At 37.6% G+C, this 25942-nt stretch overlaps 1 protein-coding gene across 1 annotated transcript in view; it reads left to right on the plus strand.

Moving 5' to 3' along the window:
- The first annotated feature begins 1661 nt into the window (after positions 1-1661).
- Positions 1662-25942, plus strand: part of stk32a (serine/threonine kinase 32A) — a 47964-nt gene continuing 23683 nt past the window's right edge. The window contains exons 1-5 of the mRNA XM_044140342.1: positions 1662-2123; positions 3594-4009; positions 8624-8679; positions 10636-10787; positions 20337-20510. Coding sequence (XP_043996277.1) covers positions 3958-4009; positions 8624-8679; positions 10636-10787; positions 20337-20510 — 434 coding nt within the window. The 5' untranslated portion in view covers positions 1662-2123; positions 3594-3957. The remainder of the gene's footprint in view (positions 2124-3593; positions 4010-8623; positions 8680-10635; positions 10788-20336; positions 20511-25942) is intronic.

The raw sequence follows: 25942 nt of genomic DNA on the forward strand, positions 1-25942 counted from the left end.
TATACAGTAGAAACATGGCAATGCAGAAATGTTCATGCCGTTTGAAATTTCACACATTATGTCAAAACATCAAACTTGCATTTCATTGGGATACCATATTACTGATTCAGCAGAAGATCAGATGAGACTAAAACCGAACCTATTTGACTCATGAGCAATACTTTATGTGCGACAGAAAACTAAAGCTACTTCCAAACATTTTTCCATGGATGCTTATCTATAAAAAATTTAATGAAAAATTAGAATTTTCAAATTTTCTCTTCTGTCAGGATGAGACATTTTGCTTTTCCTGAGATGCTTCTGTCCCGTTTTATTTTATTTTTTCACAAACCATTTGGCAATGAAATTTGATCTATGACCACCTTCTTAGTGGTTTGAAAATTATTAGTCAAAGTGATGGAAAGGTTTATCATGGTACCAATTTTATTTTCAAATTCAAGCATCCAGAATGCTGAAGTGACAGGAGCATCTGCAATGTTTTGTGTGATATTAAATTATTTTATTTCTGGGTCATTGCACAAATTTTTGCAGTCCTTGTAGACATGTGGGATGCATGTAAAAGCCGAGAGATTCATGCAGGATTCCCATATGTATCAAACATCATCGACAACCTTGCACGAGTTGTAATCAGATTGTATTGCTTCCCTACTCCACACAAATGAGAGGCAAATATGGAACAGAACAATGAGTCTCAACCTAATGAGCTACAGAGAAAGGGTTCATTGACACATGTCCATCTGTTACATCACACTAGTCAAAGTCCAGATGTAAATCTTCAGCTTGTGTTATAGGAGGTGAACGGAGAAAGAAACATCCCCCAAAAGACTTCAAGCTGCAGCAAAAGATGGTTCCACAAAGTATTGAGTCAGGGGTCTGACTTCACCGTTCAAGCTAAAAAAAATAACCTGTCTTTTGGAATAAAGACAGAATAGAAATATCCTTTATTGTCCCACAAAGGGGAAATTCAGCTGAAACAACAGCATCAGATCAATCAATCAATCAATCAATCAATCAATCAATCAATCAATCAATCAATCAATCAATCAATCAATCAATCAATCAATCAATCAATCAATCAATCAATCAATCAATCAATCAATCAAATTTTATTTGTATAGCACATTTTAGCAGCAAGGCATTTCAAAGTGCTTTACATCATACAAAAAACAGATGTAGGTTCACACAGGAAACTCTATATTCTATATTATATATGGAAAATGATTTTGAAACATAGAATAACTGTATAGAGTTGCATTGGATTGTTGTTTTTTCTCCATAAATAGTTTTACTGCCGAGTTTAAATTTACGGGATTTTACAATAAAAAAAATTTTCATCACATTACAAAAAATTTGACTTTCAGCAGAGTACATGTGCGTGGTGGCAACCCGGTATTTGCTGTAGGGGGCGCTGTTCTAAAGGACTCATCAACATGCGTTGCTCCACATAAACTGGAAGAATGTTTCAATTTTAGGGTTTCTGTCTTTATAAACAATATAAATGAGTGATTTACATTCTTAAAACCAGATCTAAATACAACCTGGAACTTATTTATTGATGTAAACAATTTCTCATGTCACAATTATTTTAAGTGATGAATTGTGTCATTTTCAGAATGATATGTTACATCATCATCACTAGGTGAAATTTACATAACATTTGTGAAGAAGCACATTGGGGGTTCCTCTCATGTTGATGTGTTTGGAGCCCCCACGGGGGAACCTGAGCCCCGTGGCCACAGCGGGATCCAGCGGGGAGCCTAATGAAACGTGCCTCCCTGTGGACGCACGGCTGTGGTGGTGGCCAACCTATTCACTCAGGCTGCGATGTGGAGGTCAGTCGCGCATCAGAGCAACGAGCGGCGCACTCCTCCTACCGAAAAATCCCAGTTTTTGCAGCCTTTGTCCTTCAGAGACGCTGCACGGGATTTCGCATTGCACTCCTGCGCCGCATCCCGAGAGTCACGTCCCGCTGCGCGGACCCATTTTTCGGGTGACAGGTGTCCCGGTGCAGCAACGTCCGGAATACAACTACTGCTTTCAGCTGGACTGTTGCTTTACGGTTTCTCTGCAGCAAGCTCGGCTGGGAGCGATGTCATGCTCAACTAACTGTCAGTATTGAGGAGGTAGGTGCACCCCAGTGCTGCCACGGGGTACTTTCTATTCAGCGCATGTTCTCAGATCAGATAAGGGGCTCCGAGCACAGTGTCCTCTGCGGGGATCTCGGCACTGCGGCGTCCCGCACTAGTTTTTGAATATTTCATTTAACTCAGAGAGGATGCTCGGACGTGGGGTGGTGACGCATTCTGGATGTCAGCTAATAAAGGGTGAATGTAAATAGGCTACATTATTGTAACCCCATTCCATTTAATCCAGTTTTCTTTATTCAACTTTGTCCCATTGAGATCCCACATCTTGTTGCAAGACAAACCCGACCGAGGCAACTGCAGCACAGTTCAAATAATCAAAAATCCCACAGAAGTGAATTATAACAATATGCAACCTGTTCGATATGTCATTTACTGAGAACCGAAGTTGGAACCTTCATTTTTAAACATTAACATTATAATAATAGAAATGATTGTTTTTCTTGACTTACCAGTCTAATTTAGTGAAAAATAGAAAATGATGAGTGTTGATAACAATTGTGGTGGTTATAACTAATCCGAGTGAGTAATCCACGTCAGTGCCCCATCGTACAGGCTGCACTGTCCAACCTGGAAAAACTCTAAACCTATTCATTCAACGTTTATCTCGGAAAACAACAAGGAAAGGTTTGATATTTCCAATTTACTTAAAATAAAAGCCAGATCTATTTATGTCATAAAATCTAAAGAACTTAATATTTGCTCAAGATAGATAAAAATTCTAATGTTACAAGTTATAACTTGGTTAAATATAAAATAGTTAAAAGTAAATATACTTCTCTTGACCATTATACAGTTACCTTATGGAACCCCTGATGAACTTTCAATAAGTCTTCATCAAAACTACCTACCATGTAATGTCAATGTTCATTCACTCCTTTTTGTGATAATGTTACTAAATAGGCTGCTATTTACCTTAAAGTGAAGCAACAAAAAACTTTTTCAGGGAAAATGTACAAAGGAGTTTATGGATAAGATACACTCAGTTATCTAAGCTAAAGCATTAATAGATCAACACCAGGTGCCAGTGGTCTGTCTGGCCATGAAGCCAAAATCTCATCATAACTCCTACAGTTTTGTGGGGGCAGCATGAATTATTTCCGTTCATAGTGCACTAAGTTATAAATCAAAAGCCTCCAATTGTACGCTGTTAATGGGAAAGCTGGTTCTGCTGTTATTCACACATGCTCTGCAGACAGCGCTCCTTTGGGATGGGCTTTTGATTAAAATATGGAAGTTAAATAATTGATAGATGACAAAGGAAAGATGAAGAGTAAAGAGAGCGAAACAGAAAGTCCTGTTTCTTGTATAAGTCTGAGCTTGTTTAACATTGATGTCTTAGTGTCTATAGAAAATCCGTATTGTACCATTTTCTTATTGTTCCTTCTTTGTGTCCCATCTCCCTCCAATCAGCTGTTGGTTTCATGTTCTCCCTCTTTCCCCTCACAGGTTAGACTCAGTCAACGGCGATTCATAGCCACAGGCACATCACCCACCCTCCTCCTCTCTGCTGGAAAGAGTTGTCCGTCTGCACCATTGAAGACAGACAGCATACGTAGGGGGCTCTCCCTGTGAGAGAGTGTGTGTGTGTTGGTGGCTTTATAGTTCGACACCCCCAGCCCTTCTCTTTTTGTGTGTGTTTGTGTTCGTGTGGTGATGTGTGGACTAAGAGAAGCACTTTAAGTCAGCAAAACGGGTCCAGCCCATGAGTCTCTCAGAGCGCTGAGCCGTTGACCAGGGTATGAAGGAGAGCTGCTCCAAACTAGGCTGAGTTGAGCAAGAGCAGGACGATCTGTGCGAGGAGCAGTCAGCCATGGGACTCGGACAGTCCAGCAAGACCCCGGTCACTGACGACACGGATGAGGGTGAGTGTAAAAATCCAGATGATCCTTTTCAGTGTATTTTTCTTCCTGTTTACTGCCCACAAATGAACTGACACAGGTTGTGCATGCAGCATTCAGCATCTTTTCTGCTGCCTCATCAAAGTGTTACTGCTACCTGACAAAATTTATAACACTTAACAGTCAACGGCTGTTTAGCTTAAAGAACAGCACATTGGTACTAGTGCCTTTTGTGCAATTGATAAGTTTGTAAAAAATACTATTTCAATTTAGCACAGTTTAATTGCTTTTATTTTAAACAGAAATGAAACAATTATGTCTGCCAAAAACAATTTTACTTTTTAAATAGTAAAGCTGTAATACGGTTATCTACCATATATTCAAAAATATAAAAGTATAGAATTCAGACCTGCTATTATTTGTAGATTTAAATAAATTGTGCCTTTTTGTATTACTTTATCTCTTCTGGTCAGTACACTTAGAGTACCACTAGGCAAAGTTGAGGAGAGGTTTGTTCTTGGGTACAGACTGTAGTCGGCTGTTTTACAGATTTATTGCTTTATTTCAGCAAATTTATTTTGAATGCAATTCAATGCAGCAAATTTATATAAATGCATTTTTAGTATTTATGGATGGGATTTCAATAAATCCCATTGATTTAAAGTCACTTGCACATGGGTCAAAGGCTGGTCACATTTTGTCTGGGGTCACATTTTGAGCTACCATTCAAAATCCAATTTATTCCTATTGATAGAAAGATTTTCTTATCTAAGAAGACCCAGCAAATTATGTAGATTCAGAATTCTTATATACATCAATCCATCCATCAATCAGTCAATCAATCAATCATCTTTGACATATCTAAGATTGGGTCACAGTGACTAGACAGAGCGACCCAGCCTTTCCTTTCTGAAGCCACTCAGGCCGGCTCCTCTGGGGGAATCTCAAGATGTTTTTATAGCACCATTTTAAAATCCCTTTAAACTGTAATAAAGGGAAAGGACGTCACATTTTTGTGGTATAGATTTTAGAATCTTGGAATAGCTGCCTGTGTGCATACAGACTTCCTCTTCTTCATGATGTCTGTTATTTACTAGCCGAATCTTTCCATGTTTCCATTTTTCTAGACTGCTGGCAGCCTGGTATCAAAAGGACTTTCAATACTTTTTTCTATTGTGTGTCCGGTGTAGATAATACATAGAGATTTTATTGATCTAAGTCAAAGTCTGCAACCCAAGTACTTCAAACTAGTCCGTGTCAACGGCTTTGAGTTTCACAGTTTTAGTATTTTGATGTGAAAGTAGTCGTAGAAATCTTGACTTGTCTATTTCCTATTTCAATTTTTTGGTGAAATGTGCTGCACAAATGAACTTGACTTGATTTAGGTAACTTTCAGAAATGCTCGGAAGTGCTTGAATCCTCAGCAAAATCCTAGCTAAAGCTTGACTCAAGTATCCACTTTTATAGTCGTTTTTTAAAATTGACCAGGAACAATCTTCCTTTCATCTCTTGATATGTCAATTTCCAATTCTAATAGTTTTGATAAGTGTCAGTACTCTGCATGTTAAGTATACATATTAACACTCATCATGCAATCACTGCTTTGAGTAGCAACAAAAATGCAAATCGGCTTTTCACTGTCACTCCAAGGTGATACTGGCAACAGTTTCTTGATGGTTGTTCTGTGAAGCTGTGAATCCATTTGCTGTGGAAAAATGTACATAGTAAAAATGCACAGGACAGAAACACATAAAGCATTTTAATAAAGTCGACAAGAAAAATTGACTATCAATAAATTTTACTCTGTTTTAGTTATGGATACTCATGACACTTTTTTTAATTAACAAAGCAATTAAATTCTATAAGAAACATAAGAATGTTTGTGTCTGAGACACAATACAGCTGGGACAAATTGTATATCACATAAATAGGATAGAAATGTGAATTAAATGTTAACATTTCTGTAGAAATTTTAACATGGCTGACCTTTTCAGAGGTGTTTGTATGAAGGTAGACTCTGTCAGGACTTGTTTATCTCCCCAGAGTTTGATGTTTCCACATCAGACGTCACCAGATGTGTGTGTTTCCTTCCTCCCCACACTGTGCAGCCACGTGAGGTCTTACTTAATTGATTGGCCACATTTAGCAGCCACTAGAATTTATTCAAGGCTGGACATAGACCTTAAATTTCAATTACCAAAGACAACCGATGTTCTGATACAAAGGTGGACACTCAGACAATTTGCTGGAGTAATAAGACAAAGATAGAGAGACAGACATAAAATGACTTTTGATGCTTTGATGCTTTCTCTAAGACTAAATGTGAAAGAGTAGGAAGAGATATAATGTGTTTTAATGTATTGGATGTGCTGATTAAACCACCTCTAGACTCCTGCTCAATCTGTTCGATCACATTAGAAACCTTCTGTTACATCAGATCAGGTTATTCAAGTGAGTGAGAAAGAAGAAAACGGACATTAATGTTTACCTGGAAGCCAAATCCAGTATTTCCACAGTTAATGTGTTCTTTCAAGAGGATTCAGAGAGGATTTCATTTTGTTCAGACGTGGGCCACCACTGAAATAGAAGGCACATGTTTTGTCCGTGTACATAAAGCATAAAGGTGGAAGTGGCATGATTTGGGGTTGCTTTACTGCTGAAGGACCTGGTCAGCTCATCATCATATGAACTCTATCAGAAGGTGTTTATAAAAATGTAAAAAATAACTGTGAAAATAACTCTAAAGCAAAACTGGAGCCTTGGATATAAAAATATTCAACAGGAACTGTTTGAGGATTAGGAAATGCTCACTTTTGTAACTTAAGTGCAAGCAAATCATCTTTTTGTAGTTATGAGAAAAAAAGACTACAGATTGATATAAGAATGATTCCTGATAAAGATTCAATATTTAATGAATATCCTGAATTCTACATAATTGTAGTTAACAAAATTTATCTGAAAACAAAACAAACTTGTAAAACAATAATTAAAATGGAGATCAATTCTGGTTGTTCTGAGAATTTCTTTCATCCCATTTATTGAGTTGAAGGAGCTACAGATCTCCAGATTAGTCAGAGATCTCTGATATTCTGGCATGAACCGAAATAATCTTCAGCACAAACGATGTCCACCAAGATTGCTGCATGGTTTCCCTTAAGAGCCATTTCAAAGATTTGAAGGGACATTTCCAGCACCTTCCTTTTAGCAGCTTTCCAGTGTTTGGTTCATTTTGTTATCAAGTCACTGTCTAACAAACACACACATGGGAACACAGCCAGAGCATTTCCCTCTGTCTCACTCCTCTCTATCAGCCACTTTATCGGCTATTGGAAGTGGATGGGGGCTGTTTGTTTCTTGCTGTCATGACAACGAGGACAGACGGTTTTCCCCCTCTGCTGCTGTCCCAGAGGATGGAACAGCTGCTGCCCGTTATTTGCTCTCATCGGATGACACACTCAAATGATGCTGCACATACATTCACAATTACCAAAAACACACTCATGCACAGGACATTTAAAACACTACGCTGTGCACTCACAGGGACACACACTCAAACATTTAGCCTGCAGCCACTAGATCAATTGGATGTGACAGCTGATGTTATGCTCTGTTAGTCACGTATCAGTGGCACTTCCCCGTTTCACACTATCTGTGCCGGGGTGTTTACCAAACCTGTCCAGATGTACTCCACATGGGACCAGCTATATAACACACACATATCATAAACATGGAGATTTAGAGTTGCCACTGACTAAAGTCAACACAGACCCATAGAGGCTTCTGGTAATTACAGCCATTTCACTGCTTAGCTACTGGGAGATCCTGTCCTGACAATTTCAGAGACACAGCTGCGTTCGTGGATTAGATGTGAGATAACATGATTACAGGAAGACACACAAGGAAGCAAAGGAAAAGAGGGGGAGGAGGTTTATATTTTACTTACAGTGGCTTGATGTGCTGAAGTAAATGATGGACACTCGAGAAACAGCATGAAATAATCAACATCTGCACAAGAGTGTAATTGGCACTTTGACATCCTTTCTCTCGTTTAAATCAGCTGAGGAAACCAGGAGACCCTGGAACTCATCTGGGAGTCATTTTAAATTTAAGTGACACCTACTAATCAGTTTAGACTGAACTAATCATATTAGCTGGGCCTGATCCTCACACTGATGTACAGCTAATTTGACTATGAAGTCACTGCATAGCCTCATTCTGGCTATATTTATGTCTGTCCATCCGTCCATCCACCTGGTCATAATCTTTTATCCTTTCTATTGAAATTATTTCCTAGTTTTTGTATACTTGTTCCATATTCAAACCACTTAAAACTATGTATCAACCTTAGATCTACTGTACATGTTTATGTTTCTTCTTATCAATTAAAATAAAATGTACTGGGAAATCTCTGAAAATTTGAGTCTGGAAGCTTCGACTTGAAAAATGTGTAGGAACCCTGACCTTGTTATACTTGTAGAACTGAACCGGATTTAATGACGGTGGATTTCAGATGATCTGCTAGGACTATGCAGTAATTTACCATTTATCAGAATCATCAGTTATAATTTCTAAATGTATTTTTGAGTCTTAAACAATATACAATAATTTTATTCCTTTCCTTTCTTTTTTTTGCTGCAGTCAATTTTGACCATTTCCAAATATTGAGGGCTATCGGAAAAGGGAGTTTCGGAAAGGTAAGTTAAAGTTATTTAGCTTTTTTCCACCTAATCTTTTGTATTACATTTTGATTTCTTTTTCAAGGAGTGAGCTTTATAATTGAACTTGAGACACACAAACTGTCAAATTGACCTGCTGATTAAAATCAAGACAAATGAGTCATGCAGAGAGTATTTATGTTTCCACTTCTGCTGAGTGTCACTCAGTGTGGGTAGAGTTTGTCCACAGGAACAGAAAAGATTCCCTTCAAAAGTTGTATGAACACCTGCTTTCTTGCAGTTTCCTAGTAAAGTAAAGAGAATAGTGAGAAAGTGGGTACATGTACATGTATGTGTGTGATGGTGCATGTATGTGTGTAGTAAAATGTAGTTTATAGCTGCAAGGAAACATATAGAATTTGACTTTTTTAATATTTTAATCTAAACGGTACACTTTGCTTTCCATCATTCTGTTTGTCTAGGTGGGTGCAACACAATAATATTTTAGCACTTTTCTCATCTGATTTTCATTTTCTTCTAAATAATCTGATATGTAGTTTGAGATTTCTATGCAAATGGTTCATTAAGTGGTTATCTGAATCCATTCATGGATAAAAGTTTGAATAGAAATCAGACATTGTGATAGCTAACATGATGAAGATAACAAAAATTGCATCTGTGTGTAGAGTTGTAAATCCACAGACTGTATTGTGTATGTATTTGGTTCCCAGTGAACGATGATAAATGTTATAAAACTGTCACTTAATCTCAATGTCAGTTTTATTTATAAAGCACCTTAAAAACAGCTATTATTATGTAGTAAAAATACATAGGAGTAAAACACAACAAATTAAACAAACAGGACAGGTAGATTATAACATTGGGGATTCTGTAAATGCCAAAGAACAAAAATGAGTTTTGAGGAGTGAGATGAAGTTTTCCAGGCTATCAGCAGATCTGAAGGATAAGTTGTTCCACAAATTAGGAGCAGTGACAGCAAATGCCCCGTCTCCTCTGCATCTGCTTCTGGGAACACGTTAGAGTGGTTTATTATTTGATCGAAGTGTTCTGGAAGTGAAATGGTTTTGAAGAAGGTCCTGGATATAGGCCGGGACTAAAAACCAATAAGAGAATTTTAAAATCAATCCGATAAGAAACTGGCAGCCAATCCTGAGAATCCAATACTGGGGTTATATGCTGTCGATTCTGGGTTCCAGTTAAGACACAGTAATAAATCCAGTTATACAACATTATTATATACATTCCAGTTACGTTTACCTTGTAATTTGTTTAAAAAGAACCAGGGACACAAGTGAAACAAATCTACGTTTACAGCAGCTGGACTACAACATTTGAAACCACATAGTTCAAAGTGATGCCCCTTCCTGTCCAGTATGTTGTGAAGAGTAAAGCGATCAGGCCTTGGGAGATTAATTGTGCCAGCTGGTGCAGAGATCACTCGCTTAGATAGCAGCAATTATTGGCTTATTGATGCTCCCAGCATGAACAAGAATCTTAAATTTATGATCACCAGGAAGACAAATGTTCTGAGGATTTCTGCAGGTATGATTTCTGGAGGGTTTGTTGTGCCACATTCAATGAAGATTCATGAATCTCATTAGTTTGTTGGCATTTATAAGCCAATTAGGTAATAAAGAGGTGAGAGTCTGTTATTGCTGGTTTTGTATCACTCTCTCTCTTGCTTTCTCTTTCACTGCCAGTGCAGTACCTTTCTAGTTTTTTTGGATAATTGTTAACCTCTTACACCCTAAGCGAGCCGAGGTCACATGGCAGCTGGACCCACCGGTTGTCCATCGGGTTCTAGAGGTTAATTGGCAGCTGTTTGAAGATGTTTTAATGTTGTGTCAAACTGGCATCCATTATCTTTCAGAATGAGTTCCACATTATACATTAAATTAATGACATTTTCCAATCATTTACCAGGGCAATAAAGCATTGATAAGAATATCCATTACCCTCATGTGATCTCAACAGGTTTGCATAGTGCAGAAGAAGGACACAAAGAAGATGTACGCCATGAAGTACATGAACAAGCTGAAATGTGTGGAACGCAATGAAGTGAGAAATGTCCTGAAAGAGCTGCAGATCATGCAGAACCTCGAGCATCCCTTCCTGGTTAACTTCTGGTAAGCACAGATCCATCTTTAAGACATAAATTATGGTAAAGATTAAGGCAGAAATCCTAATTGATACAACTTTTTTTCAGTTTTGAAATAAGAAGTAAAGAGTACAAAATAATCACGAGAAAGGGGGGACCTCAACATAAGAGAGTAGCGCAGTGCACAGACTCACCAGACAAGCAATACCAGTGCTTCCTTGATTGCATGCTGTGCTTGCCAAAAAAAAGACTGGAAGTTAATTTTGTTGGCAGTGTAAGCCCCCATGGGTGGGGTGATTTCCTCTAGAGATGTGCTTGGGTCAGCGCTGTGCCCACTTACCCACCCTCTCCTCTTTCTTTCTTTCTTTCTTTCCTTCTTTCTTTCTGCCTCTCTCACTGTGTTGAGTTGGCATAAGGTACGATAGTCCTGTGGTAAGCACTCAAGGTCAAAGACAGGAGGAGACCACCTGCAATGCACTGCATTGAGCCAATTATATGCAGAAAACTGTCCTCTGGACTGTCCCTATTTTCTCTCATCTGCGTCCTCCCTCATTAGCCTTGTCTTCACACACTTTCCTTTTTCCTCTTGTCTCTGTTACCATCTGTTCTAGTTCCTATCCACTTCTCTTGTTGTTACTGATCCTCCTATTGGTTTCCACTAAGTGTGACCTAATATTTTGGGCAAAGTTTTCAAAGCAACAATACACTTAGTAAAACAAAAATTAAAAGTAACCAGACCACTCTATGTAGTGTTACAAAGAATTTCAACACTTGGAACAACGGTTTAGAGCCCTGTTATGGTAAAAAATCCTCTTGTTTATTTAGAATCATTGCTTCTTTGACACTAAAGGAAGGAAAACAATTATTTCAATGGTTCACAAGAAGGTATGTAAAAATGTGGACTTTGTAGACTTAATCTATTTGAGGATGACTGCTACCTCTGTGCTTGTTGTATTTCTTGCAGTTGATCATGTTTAGATCATAAAGTGAAAATGTTGCGACCTGAAAATTGATCTCAGCAGCTGAACTTGAAGAGTTTTTTTGTGGCAGCATATTTATTAGAGTTGGAACAGACAGCAGGTGCAATAGATGTGCTGAGAATATTTCTCATGTATATTAAAGCCCAACATTATCAAATATATTTAGAGAAATCCACAGGATGCTGTCCCAACAGTGTAAGCAAGCAGTAATGACATTTTTCCTCTATATAAACAAAGTTCTTAGGACTTTTTATTGCAAAACATTTTTTATGTTTATGCTGGAGAATGAATGGCACTTTGACTGTAAAGAAATTAGCTAAAAGGAAAGCCTTGAAAGCATCACAAAAAAGTTGCACAGTAAAAACTTTACTTGCTTCAGGGAGTTTTTTTTATTATTATTTTGCTCAGTCTTTATATAATCATGCCAGTGCGTCATATGTGGAGAAAAAGACATCTTTCTGAGTTGTACCTTGTTCAGTCATGTTGTATGAAACCACGCAGCTGTATCGCCAGATAAAGATAAGAAACATTTATTTATAAAGACATACAAGTCCAGTAAAGCAGACAGGTATTGTGAAGTCAGTACAGATTTTGACTGTATAGAATAAGTAAAGATAAGTTTAACTCCAGACTCTAGTGTTACTGCCAGCAAACATTATGCCTCCTTTTACTTTTAGTGCTGCAGAATTTGGCGAAAGCTTGAAAATAGTTTGCCAGCTTGCTGCGTTTTGGCCTGATGTGAAGGTGACCTGGTGAAATGCAAGATCTCCGAATCCAGTCTAGCCAAAGAAAATATCATAATCAAGTACTCTCACTGCCAAATTGTGACTGAACTTGGAGTAAAATCAGGCCTTACTTTCTGAAATGAAGCATAAAAATGTATTGATTTAGAATACAGAATAAACTTGCTAGTTTTTCAATACTTGGCCCAATTTGGCTGTTTGTAACAGATATAGGTGGAAGTGATTTTGCATACAGCTGCACCTCCGTCCCCGTGCTCAGGAAACATTGGACACAGACTGATGGGAGCTGTCAGTCAGGGGGAGGCGTGAGGAGAAATGGTGGGAGAAAGGTTGAAGGGCTGTCGCTATTGATCCAACATATCACAGTATGCAGGGTTGGCTGCCTGAATCCATCTCACCGAGGCGCTGTGGTCACTGTGTGCTTTGGGGGTAGTATTAATGTCTAATGACTATATTTAATTATTCTCATTTCTAGCTAAACATTTTTATACTGCTAAAGGTTATGTATAAAAATAAAAGTAAATTAGATCATTTACAGTATTTAACGTACAGTGCTGTAAAAAGTATTTTTTACATTCAGGTTTCTTCTGTCTGCTTTTTTTTGTCCGATGTACTTGCTTCAGATCATCAAAATGGCCGTTATAGACAGCTTTTCTAATTAAATGAAACTCTAAATTAAAACCCTATTACGTATTTTCTGCTGATTTCCTAGTTGTCTGGTAAAAACGATGTTCTGAAACATTTAAGAGCAACAAAAAATGCACAAACTGAAGAACATTTTAAGGGAGCCAATTATTCATAGCAGTGTAAGTCAAATTCAGCCTGAAGTTATTATTTCTGTCATCTCTGTAATATTACAAGACAGAAGTGTTACCTCTGACAGAGGGGACAGTGACGCCTTTTGTAAGGACATGTTCCCATTAACTCTTGAGCCCCTGTGGTTTCTTCAGATGTCCATTACTGGAGTTACCGAGGGGCACTGCTGTCTCTAAAAGCTCCATGCAGGATTTGCTCCCATAAGACTGAGTGCCTGAGGGCCACCAAGAGGTCACATTGAAATGCATGTGTGGCAGAGCAGAGACAGCAACAAAATATTAGCTGAAGAGTGTATTGGCACACAGGGGACCAGGAAGAGGCTGTGAAAGGATGCAAGCGAACCCGTACAGTATAAAGCGACCAGGCTCAGTGCCAGGAAGGCTAATGAAATGTCTGCAGCACTTCAATATAATGTACAGGCTCTAATCTGAAGCATAGCTGCTGCTCTCTGTTCTCTGCTTGAAAAGTTGTCTCAAGAATCAAGCAACAGCTGCTCTTGGCTGTCAAATGAGATATTTATAGTTTTATTTGGCTGCAAAATACAATCTTGACATATGACATATTATAAAATAAGATGAAAGGACCAAGATTCCACCATAAAGTGGGTCACTAAGTGGTGAAACGAAACAAAACAAAATTACCTAGCTGAATCACTTATGTTTATGTTTATATTTTTATTGTTGCATAAAAAAAGGTTAAACAAGAGGTTCACTAATCAGAGACTTATGGCCCATTTCACATTTCAGTTTTTTTAAAGCTCTAATGTGTTGATACTGATTTAGCTGATATTTCTAACAATTCCAGTGGATCTGTATTCAAAATATATTATTTTAGCCTTTCTGTCACCAGTGGTCATAAATTATGAGGAACAAAGGTGACATCACACCATGTGTCTGTGAAAGAGAAATCACTGTAATGGAAAAGAAAACTGAATAATTGAAAATTGAAAATTAATAACAGTCATTATCCTAGAAATTAGCAAATGCATCATTTCTAGTTGTCAACAAAAGTGTCTGTCTCCATTTTCTTAGAAAAATGATTTAATTTGTCTTGATTTTAATATTTCCATCAGACTGTTTACAGATGTCAGCATGTTCCATAACACAGATTGAAAAAAGTTCTTAAATAGATTAAACTCAATCAGTTTTCAATCTAACCTGATCAATTGATCTCAGCTGATGTCATTGTGCACAATTTCTCACAAGCCACTTCTTCACCTGGCCAATAAACTAAGTAAAGAACAACACAAGAGCCAGAAAAATAGATTTAAATTATCCTTCTGTTGGATGCTGGTTACGTTTTATATGAATAAAATAATTTCCTGCATTTTCCTGCATTGTAGATTTTGTAGTTTGAAAATTAAAATCCTTCATAATTCGTTTTGACTTCAGATGTTTTGTAAATGATGATACACACACAGAAACATGCTGGTTGAGACATTTTAGGGGAGAATGTGTTATTTCAAAATTAAATACTGGAGAGTCTGAAAAACTACAAACTTTGTGACATAAAGAAAGATTAGTGGTGTCAGTTTAATTTTATGCTGATACAAGTCAATTTAAAAGATCCAGTTTCAAACTGATTGGAATTTTTATCATCAGCATTTTGCACAACATAAATAGTTACATAATCAGACAGGATATTCTTACAATAAACAATCATCCATCTATCCATCCATCCATCCATTCTCTATAATTTTCTATAATTTACAGTTAATGACAATTTGGCTATTTGAACTTTAAATATTGTTATAGATACACTCAGATAGTGGTGAAAAGGTGGCAGAACTATTAAAAATAGTTGTTTTAAACTAATAATTTACATAATTTACAGTTCTGTACAGTAAGGTCATATTATTATGGCCATCAAAACCTGTGATCTTGGCTATTCAAGGGTTCAATAATGTTATAAATACAGGTGGCTGAAATCTGAAAAATAGTTGTGTTACACTCTGACATAATTGTGGCGATGGTGGAAAGGAAAGTTTCCTTTTAACGGAAGGAAACCTCCAGTCTGTCCAACACATTTTCACTCCCTACTCGATATATTGACGAGTCCTGACCATGAGTCACATCTGGACGCCTCGGGTACCCCGTCAATACTTGATTTGGGACGGCTCCCTCAGCGTCACATGTTGACGATTTGGGAAGGTCACATGTTTTACGTGGATTATTGGATTATTGGGTTCTCACAAACACTGCCGAACCTTCAAAACCTGACGATTTGGTTTGGTTTTAGACAAGAATTATGGTAAGGCACAGGGTAAAACCCCTCACACCAGTTAATGACGTGAAGGGGGTACCCCACGCGTCAACATGTGACGATGACGGACTTTGCCATGCATCAATATATGACGAGTAGAGAGTGAGAATGGATTGATCTGTCACAACCACCTGGGGATTTATTGGCAGTAATAACCGGCGGCTCCCTGCAGGAAGGAGATGTGATGGTTTTAGTCATTCAGCAGGATGTGTTGTAGTGATTTTATTAATTCATACATGCCTCAGAAAGTCAATTGATCCAAACACAGATATTAACCACAGTTAAGGAAAACCAACTTTAATATAAAATGCATCAAAAATAATAATAATACACAATTTAACAGATCTATACCTGAGATATTGGGCAATTCACCCTTCCATCCATCCGTCCATCCGTCCATCCATCCATCCATCCATCCGTCCATCCATCCATCCATCCATCCATCCGTCCATCCATCCATCCATCCATCCATCCATCCATCCGTCCATCCATCCATCCATCCATCCGTCCATCCATCCGTCCATCCATCCATCCATCCGTCCATCCATCCATCCGTCCATCCATCCATCCATCCGTCCGTCCTTCCATCCATCCGTCCATCCATCCGTCCATCCATTCATCCATCCATCCATCCGTCCATCCATCCGTCCATCCATCCATCCGTCCATCCATCCGTCCGTCCATCTATCCGTCCATCCATCCGTCTGTCCATCCATCCGTCCATCCATCCATCCATCCGTCCATCCATCCATCCATTTTCTGTACACTCTAGTGGGATTGGGAGGGTTGCTGGTGCCAATCTACAGCGAACGTTTTGGGCGAGAGGCGGGGTCACCCTGGGCAGGTCGCTAGCCTGTCACATCGCAAATAAAGAATTACTTAGTTGCAAATGCTAAGATTAAGCTACTATCTCTTTATTAAAAAAAACAAAACTTGCATCACAATTTGAATCACATTTTAACCTGTGTAGTTAACTGTAGTTAACAACACAGCTGTTTTCCTGAAAGAAGCCAAGAAAAAGAACAACTAAAGTCCAGTTTGTCTCCTAAACACTTGTGACAGCAGCCTCTTGGGTTGTTTCTCAGCCGTAGCCACCTCTGCTGGGTTTGAGGTATTTACTCTTAGTGTGTGCGTGTAGGATGCAGAGGTAGGATGAAGGAAATAAGGGACTCACTAAAAACAGAGGAGAAAGAGGGAGGATCAAAGGCAGTTAATCAAAAGATTAATTGACAGAGTAAAACAGCTCTTGTCGAAAAATTACAAACTGTAGTGTAGCTCATGCTTTAGTGTACCAAAAGGCTTTTTTGTTATCCTGGTCTACAGTTTGAAACTTTTTCTTTCACACTGTTGCACTCAATGAAAAATTATGCAGTGCAGGTAGCCTCACAGATCAATTACAGTGTTGCTGAGAAGCAGTGAATATTTGCCCTGATATTTGTTGATGCTGTTTAAGAGAATTAACTTGTTTTATAATCTGTAATTGAGTGCAAAGTTTAAATTTATTGTGAATTTTTCCAAAATTCTACATGCAGATATTATGTATGTTGCAAGTCCTGTATCAAGTTGTGCAGGCTTTTTCTCTCCAGACATTAAAAAGCTTTTTGGATGATTCAGCTTGAAAAGATTCATTTAATAAATTTGAATATTTGTGAAAAGGTCGGTTCATGTCAATAACTTAATCCAGTTAAAGAGATTTTGTCACTTTGATCAGTGAAGGCTCATCATTTAAAAGGAGGAATGACAACAAAATGCAGTTCAGGTGGATTTATTAAAGAACTGCAGATCACATTTGCACCAACAACATTACACAAAGAAACTGGCTTTTATACCCTGAGCAATTTCACCAGACATGCCAAAAAGAGGGGTAATCAATATAACAAGGAATAAACATTATTTACACAAACCTAACACCAAAACAGTAAATGGTAACAATAAATAATTACATATATACAAATGATTTTAACTAAACTAATCTAAGGTCAATCAAAAATAAATTTAACTTAATATAAACCCTCAGAGCATTGCCCCTCCTAACTGACATGGGACATTCCTGGAGCTTTTCAGCAGCACCTGCTCCACCCCGCTGAGGAGACACACCAAGCACTTATTCAAATGATTTCTAAACTCAAATTGAATCAAAATAATTTCTAAGAAACAGATAAGAGGAAGGATGTCCAGTCCGCCCGGCTGCAAAAATGTTCAACTAAATGTCAAAATATAACTGAAATAAAGAACTGAAACAAACATTTGGTCTGTAAATCAGTGCCTCACACCTGCTGCCCGTCAGCTCATCAGGCCAAGTCGGCATTCAACCTCCCAGTACTTAAGCACCTCTTTCTCAGTTACTCCTTGCTGATTCCTCCTGTTAAATCCTCTTATCCCGTTTCCTCCCTGTTGTTGTTATACTTTTGTTCTGCTCTGGCTCTCTGTGTACACTACGTTTTTGGGGTTTTTTTTATTTATGTTTATTTTTTATTTTTTAGTAATTAATAAATTTTTTATCTTCAATTTCAACTTAAAGTCTGCATTTGGGTCCGTCACCAACACACAACATGATGGTTAATTATGACAGTCTTAAAATGTAACATTTATGAATAGGAAATTGCATCAAATCAGTAAAAGTGTAAAAAGTTATGTCTGATTTAATGTTGACTCTGGAAAAAAGTGATTTTTTTTTCCCAAAAAGTGTATTTAAATGGTGTCTGTTGTAAATACAGCTGCAGGAACAATAGTTAAAAATCTCATGATGCATTAATGCACCATGATGAACACATGATGCATTGTGTCACACATGAGGCATGTGTGTGTATTCGGAAGGTTCTTTGTTAAATGCATGTGCTTCCTCTCAGAAGGCATCTCTCAGATAGTCTTTCCACATTCGGAGGCCAACGGCAATCAAATGTTACGTGGTCTCAGCATTATCTGAGCCTTAGCAGACAGTTTGGAGTCAGCTCAATCAATTCCCATCCATCCATCCAGTGCAGAAAAAGCACAACATACACTTTATTTGCAAATCTCCCAGAGGGGGTGGTGTTTACCAACGTGGCAAAAAACTCATCCTTGGTTACCGAGTCATGACTTTGAGCCAAGATGATGGTTCTTTGCCAACCTTAACCTCTGTGGACTCAATACAGTGGATATATTGATGGATCTGAAAGGGGATGCAGTACATTTAATATGTTTTTTTTTTTTTTTTTGTCAAAACACAATTGGTTTTTGAAACTCTCAATTTCTATTATTCTTTTTTGCCATCATGGTAACTAGTTCCTGAAGTCTTGTTGACTGACGTTTAGAGGAAAGGTGATGTAACACTGTCGTTAACACGGTCCTGTCAACTGTTTTGGAATGTCAATATTTGTAAAACTGAAGTTTAGCCACTTGTACATTGAATATCTTGTCTTTGCAGTTTTTCCAATTTAATATATAATAATGATTTGCAAATCCTTGTATTCTTTTTTTTATTTAAGTTGTTCATAATGTCCAAACTTCATTGGAATTGGGGTTGTAAAAAATGTGGTTGATTTGAATAGAAATGTTGCTATTCACAAAATCCTTCTAACCTATTACATTTCACACACTGGCATTAAAAAACTCAGACGTTGTGCAATTCAACAGAATAAAAGATAATCTTTTGATCACAGATGTGATCACAAAAGAGATTGTTTTTGTTTTTTTCACCCTCTTTCCTCATTTGACCTTTAAAACTCGTGAAACACAAAGATGACTGTGCTTTCAATTTAGAAAGAAAGTGGTGAATTACCATAAAATTGGAACATTTTAATCCTGACATAAAACGGCAGATTTTTAAGGATAAACAATGGCCTTCAAATAAGGTTAAACCATTAGGATTAGTGAAGAGAAAGAGAGCTCCTGTGTCTCCCATTAGGTTGTCAGAGATATACTTAATATATATGGATGTATATGGTACTTACAAAAGCTCTTAGACCTATTCCCATGGTCAACACTGAAATGAGGTTTGTGGTTTTACAGGTTATAGGGTAGGTAAAGTCAACTGTTTATGTCAAACCATCCATATCCGGCTGATTTGATTCAGTTGCTCAGGGACGACATAAAACTAGTTTTTCTCTGGAAGATAACCTTGCATAATTCTTGAACTAAAGACTTTCTGCAAAGTGGAAGGATGTATTCAGTTATGAAATGTGGAATACAGACTCATCTGAAAAATGTGAATATTCCTGAACAGGTCAAAATACCAACAGCGATGTGCCTGTTTGTGGATTTTGAAGCAATGATTTCAGCCTCAGTCCACTCCGTTTGTTGTGCACCTTTTTCTATCGCACTTTTTCCTTCCACAAAACTTTCTATACAGCACTCTGTGAAAAGCCCATTTCACCAGCAAAGAGCTGCCGTGTCTTATCCTTCTGGTTGGGTTGGGAGTGTCGTGACTGTGTGCTGGTGTCAGCAGTCTTCCTCATGATAATGTGGGAGATAACACAAGATTTCTGTGTTAAAATGTATTTATTTATTTCCATCTTATGAAATATTTATATTTTCTGAATTTTTGTTTTCCTTTATGTATATAAGTAATACGTCTAGATAACACACATGTTTCAGTTTTTGGATTAAGTCACTGGAAAAAGTGAAATCTTTCAGGATATTCTAATTTACTTAGATGTATTCATGTTGCTTCTGTACATTAATCTACTGTGTTTTCCCCCATTTCCTCCTTTAGCATCTGTTTTACATCTTATTTGCTCATGACCTTGTCACTATGTGATCTTGTCATGCTTGACCCATGCTTTTGTTCCAACGCAGGTATTCGTTTCAGGACGAGGAGGACATGTTTATGGTGGTGGACCTGCTCCTGGGGGGAGACTTGCGCTATCACCTCCAGCAGAACGTCCACTTTTCAGAAACCACAGTGAAGCTGTACCTCTGTGAGCTGGCCTTGGCTTTGGGTTACCTTCGCAGCAAGCACATCATACACAGGTAAGATGGATTTAGGATATTTTTCATTGGATGTCTGATCCCATCAGATTTTTAAATAAATCTTGTCTGCCGCTGTGCAGATGGTTTAGCATCAACCTCAAAAACTTACTTTGTCGTGATCCAAAAACCATTATTATTGTGAAATCTACTAGTTCAGCAGATGCTGATAGGTTTATCCTCCTTTTAATTTGTAAGATGCATGTTAAGTGCTCTTTAGGCAAAAATATTTGCTACCATGGCAAAGTAACAGACTTGCAAAGCCAAGTAAAGCTAAGTAAAGCATGTTCCTGCCAAATGTCTATCTTAGGTTGTAAAAGTGTTTTAAAAAAATTATGCCACTGTAGATCAAAAAAATGAAAGTGGCATCATTACAATATGATGTCACTGCAGAGGTGTATAAAATACAATAATGGTGCGATGTTGAAAACCTTTCAACACAACCAGTCTTTTTTTCTATCTTATGAACACTTTTCTACCACAGCCAGTGATTCTCCTACTGCTTTAGCTCCAGTTTTAAGTAAAAATTGTCAGCAAGATAAATTGGTAAATGGATGATGTTAGTGCGGAAGACAAATACTTTAATTGAAATGACCATTACCATTATCGAAACCAGTTCCAGAAAGGTGACCTTCATGTCATATTTGTAAAATATTTTTATAAGAAAAACAAACTTTACAAGAAAAATCCTAATTATGCAAAACTAATTTGGACAAAGTGCTTAAACAGGAATAATCTGAGGAAGTATTTATGGCTCATCAGGACACTTGTGCAGCATTTCTGAAATGATATTTACTACTTTGGCTGTAGTGGAGAAAGTGAAGTTCTTTGGTCAAAAAGACGTTTTGATTCCAGAAACATCCTTAGTATGAAAATACATTAGGATTGTTAAGTCCGTCTTTTAGAGTAACTGTCAAAACACAGCAGCCAACATGAAACCTTTAATCTGAAAAATCTAAATGTTCTGACTAACTGTGGCCCATTTATGTTTTGTGGATTTTTATTTTCACATTCAGTCAGTATATTTAGTTCAGGTCTTTTTAAATAAATACAGGCTGTTACCTTCTAGCATCTTCATTATTCAAGTGACATCCTGAGTTAAAAGCTTTTCTGAATACTTTAAATGTTTTTTTTTTCTTTATGAAATGTTTGTCACAAAGGTGTTGGGAAATTCAGCTATACTTGTTTTATACATTAGATCTTAATTGACTTCTTTTTAATGAGAATGTTTACTGGAATGATCCATTAAGACAGAACAAATGTTCTGTGCACAGTGTTCAGTATTCTCCACAAGTTAATAGAGTGGTCTACTCCATTTAAACAGAGGATTAACTGGAAATGAAAGTTTCCACAGCAGAATCGATTCAGTATAATTTAATTCCATGACCAAGAAGCAGGAATGATTCGCTAATTGTTTCTTTTCTTGAATTTAAATTACTTTAGATTAAACTGAAATCTGTTGTCCTTGAATAATGTGCAGTAAAAAGTGTCTATAAAAAATGTCTGATTTGTGAATTAGTCTTGAAGACTCATCCTCCCCTCCAGTGACTGAGCAAAGAGGTAATCATAGAAATAAAGGCTTTCTGAGATCATGAGTAATAGGAAGCATCACTGCAACAGGGAACACTAATTTATCAACACCCACAGATAACAAATTGCACCACTTAACGTTAAGCGGGCTGCTTGCTCCTGTCTGTGCTCTTAACCCTCCACAGTAGAATGGAGAAAGGGAAATAAATAGGACAGATTAATAATTTGGTTATTCATGCACTCCTCTGAGAAATCTGAATATTTAAATCCTGTTTTCTATTTCAGTCCAGGAGAGGACAGACTTTCAGTTTGATGTGCAGGTGCTGGATGTTGTTTGTTTAGATGACATCAACATCTTTTCCATCTGCATTCATTAGCTTCAGATTGGAAGAGCGGTGGAAAGTAATTCACAGCTCATTTCTATGGAAATTGAATGAATAAGTTCCAGATTGGAGGAGTTTGGTGTGGCAAGTGAAAGATGGATGTTTTCAGGATCTGGTTCTTTATATGCAACTCCTGGATGTACACGTTCCCTGTTTGATTCAGTTTGGTGGGTGGACTTGATTTTCATAATTATGAGTGCGATAATGATTGTGATGATGATGATGATGATGATGATGATGATGATGATGATGATGATGATGATGATGATGATGATGATGATGATGATGATGATGATGATGATGATGATGATGACCTGCCAGTAAGTTGCATGGGGTTTGACAACATAGTAATGTTGTTACTAAGTTCTGATTGGGACAGATTGGGACATTGCTGTTCAATGTGATGAACACATATCCACATTATTATCTAATTTCTTTATTCTGTTTCACATATGCTGTACAAATTCCATGACAGGGAATATAACCATATGAAATTAAATAATCCTCCACATGGCCTCTATTTGCGTTCTTCCACCTAAAAACATGATGAGCCCAAAGTTTTCAGGTACTGGACTGGAAAGATTCATATTTTGGTTCTACTGTTGTGACTCTAGCGAAAATAAACTCTTAACTATTTAACTTATTTTGTCCTTTCTTTTCATTTTAACTTTTAAAAAATGTTTCTTTAAAAATACATCAAACTCTGTGTGCGAACTTTTTAAATTCTTGTCATGAGTAAAACTATGCGATTCTTCTCTCTTTATATCAATAAAATATTTTTAAGGTTTTCAGTTAAAACTATTTTTCCATACATAATAATGTCATTTTGCTAAGCATTGACAGAAAATATGCCTAGATTTTTTGTGGGGAGCATATCTAGTATATTGAAAACAAATGCAAAAATACTCTTTTGCTTTTGGATAAACTTCAAATTTCTGGTTTGCTTCCAATGTTTTAACACAAGACTCTGTGGGGGGTTTGAATTATTAACAATGCACTGAGCCTCAATTAGACAACATCTTCAGAGACATAAAACGTCTTTCCAAACAAGGGGAAGAACAAATGGAAAGAGTGTGTGCAAGGAGAAATGTGTGTGTGCTTCGTGTTTCATTGGTTGAGTGCCTCTTTTACATCAACAATGATTATCTATGGGTAAATTCTCAGGAGCTTGTTGGTGCCTCCTAGAATGCTTGTAATGGAAAAACTTGGATATTGTCAGTTTGCAGATTCGTTTTACAAGTCAGTATGGAGTTCCAGATCATTTAGGAAGCACTGTAGACTTTAGGGATGTTAGTTTCTGCATGTGGGGATGGTGGAAAGGAAAGTTTCCCTTTTAACGGAAGGAAACCTCCAGAAGCGGGATCGGTGTGAGAAGCTGTCTGTCACAACCACCTGGGGATTTATTGGCAGTAATAACCGGCGGCTCCCTGCAGGAAGGAGATGTGATGGTTTTAGTCATTCAGCAGGATGTGTTGTAGTAATTTTATTAATTCATACATGCCTCAGAAAGTCAATTGATCCAAACACAGATATTAACCACAGTTAAGGAAACTTTAATATAAAATGCATCAAAAATAATAATAATACACAATTTAACAGATCTGTACCTGAGATATTTGGTATATATATATATATATATAAATATATATGTTTTTTATTTGTCTCCTGAATTTACTACTAGCAACAGAAACAAACCAATACACTTTGTTATGGGTACAAAATGGAAGTGGTGATGAAATGTGTGTGTCCCCTACTAGGATCACTTGAATGTATTTTAAATTAATTGAACTTTACTGTTGATGCATCATGTCTACTTCAGCCACTTAAACTGCACTCTTCATGCCTCTCTACCTCTCACAAACACACACACGCAAACACACAGTTATAATATTCACATTCATTGTCTATTTAATTGTAATGATTGCTGTTGCTTTTCCTTGTTCTGTTCCCCCTATTTTAGTGTTGCATGTGCAGTTAACTGTTCCTCAGATTATTTTTTTCAATCATTTATTTACTCTTTTGTTTTCCAAGGCCGTTTCTGTAGCTGCCAGAAAGTATATAATTTTCTATTTGATTAGGTGAGGACAACTGGATCTGGCTCTTCTCACTAATTGTTCATTTGGTGAACAGATCACATTTGCAGATTGAATGGTGGAAAGTCATCGCTCTTATTTTCCATCAGCTGTCCTGACTGAGGAGAATTTGTCACGTATTCAGCAGAGATTTCTTTATTCATGGAGTACGTAAATGTTTTATTTCACAGCAGAAGCAGAAAAGAAAACCCGGATAGAATAGAGAGAGAGAGGCACTGGGCTAAAATGTGAGGGAGAAATTCTATTCACCTCTTTCATAAATGCAGATTAAGATGCCAGCTGGTGCAAGCTCTCCAATTTCCACCTCGGAAATGATGAATTGAGCATCATAGTTGTCAAAAATCTCCTCTGGCTCAGCCCATCCCACAACAACAGATTAAATAATGGGAGGAGTACAGTGTCCCAAACATGATGGACTGTTGGAAGGGCGAGCCTGCTGCAGAAAGATCACTAGCTGCGTGCTTCTGTATTTTTCCTGCCTGCCTACTCATACGAGAAAAGAAGGGAGAATTTTTGAAGACAGCAGTGTATTCAGAATATCACACAGAGGTACATGAGAGAGAGAGAGAGGAAAAGGTAGAGACCCAGAGAGCAGGAAGAGATGACAGCCAGAACACTGAATGTTTCTGACTATCTGAATTATTCATCGCTTATAATTGTGATGTGAGTTTTTGCCTGAACTTTTTAGTTTGCTCTGGCTGCGTTCGCTGTCTGCCTGGCAAGCTTCACCTCGTGCGCTGTATTAAACCGTCAACCTGTCAAGCTCAACTTCGCTTAGAAGCTGTAGTCTGCAGCTACACTCTGTGTTTGTTAATGAATAAAGGATAAGCAAAAAGAGTTTCATATGCATAAATGTGTACTCGGTGATGTGCAAAACAGCATGTTCATGCACATCAGTTCCAGTCTCCAACTTCTCACAGCTACTTTCCCTCAGCAGATGAAGAGAGGCAGAGTTAAAAATGCAGCAGTTTATTGGATTGGGCTGGTTAGTCCCGTCTGTGGAGTGGAGCTTTCAGTTCAAAGAAAGCTGCTGCCTGACTGGCCCCTAAGTGGCTGGTGGGCGTCAGCTCTCAGAGCAGAATGATTCAGACAGCATGCACATCTCTGAGTGCACGACATATTTCTCTGTATGTTACACAGATAGTTGTGGTTTCCTGCCTTAGTGGCACCGGATGGCGAAGATGTGTAAAACTCTTCCATTGATCTGCCATGTAATCTTCAGCTTTTGGAGAGAAAAATGACACAATTGAACAAATTTAATAAAATATAACATGAACCTTAAACACATCCATTCCTTCTTTCAGTAATAGGTTCTTTCTCTTGTCCTCTTCCCTTTTCTCCCCGTGAAAACAGGTAACAGGTAATAGATTAATAATTAGAATAACTAGAAATAGTAATTTCTAGTTACTATTATAGTAATAGTAGAGAA

The sequence above is a fragment of the Gambusia affinis genome, linkage group LG15, assembly GCF_019740435.1.
Source record: "Gambusia affinis linkage group LG15, SWU_Gaff_1.0, whole genome shotgun sequence".
NCBI lineage: Eukaryota > Metazoa > Chordata > Actinopteri > Cyprinodontiformes > Poeciliidae > Gambusia > Gambusia affinis.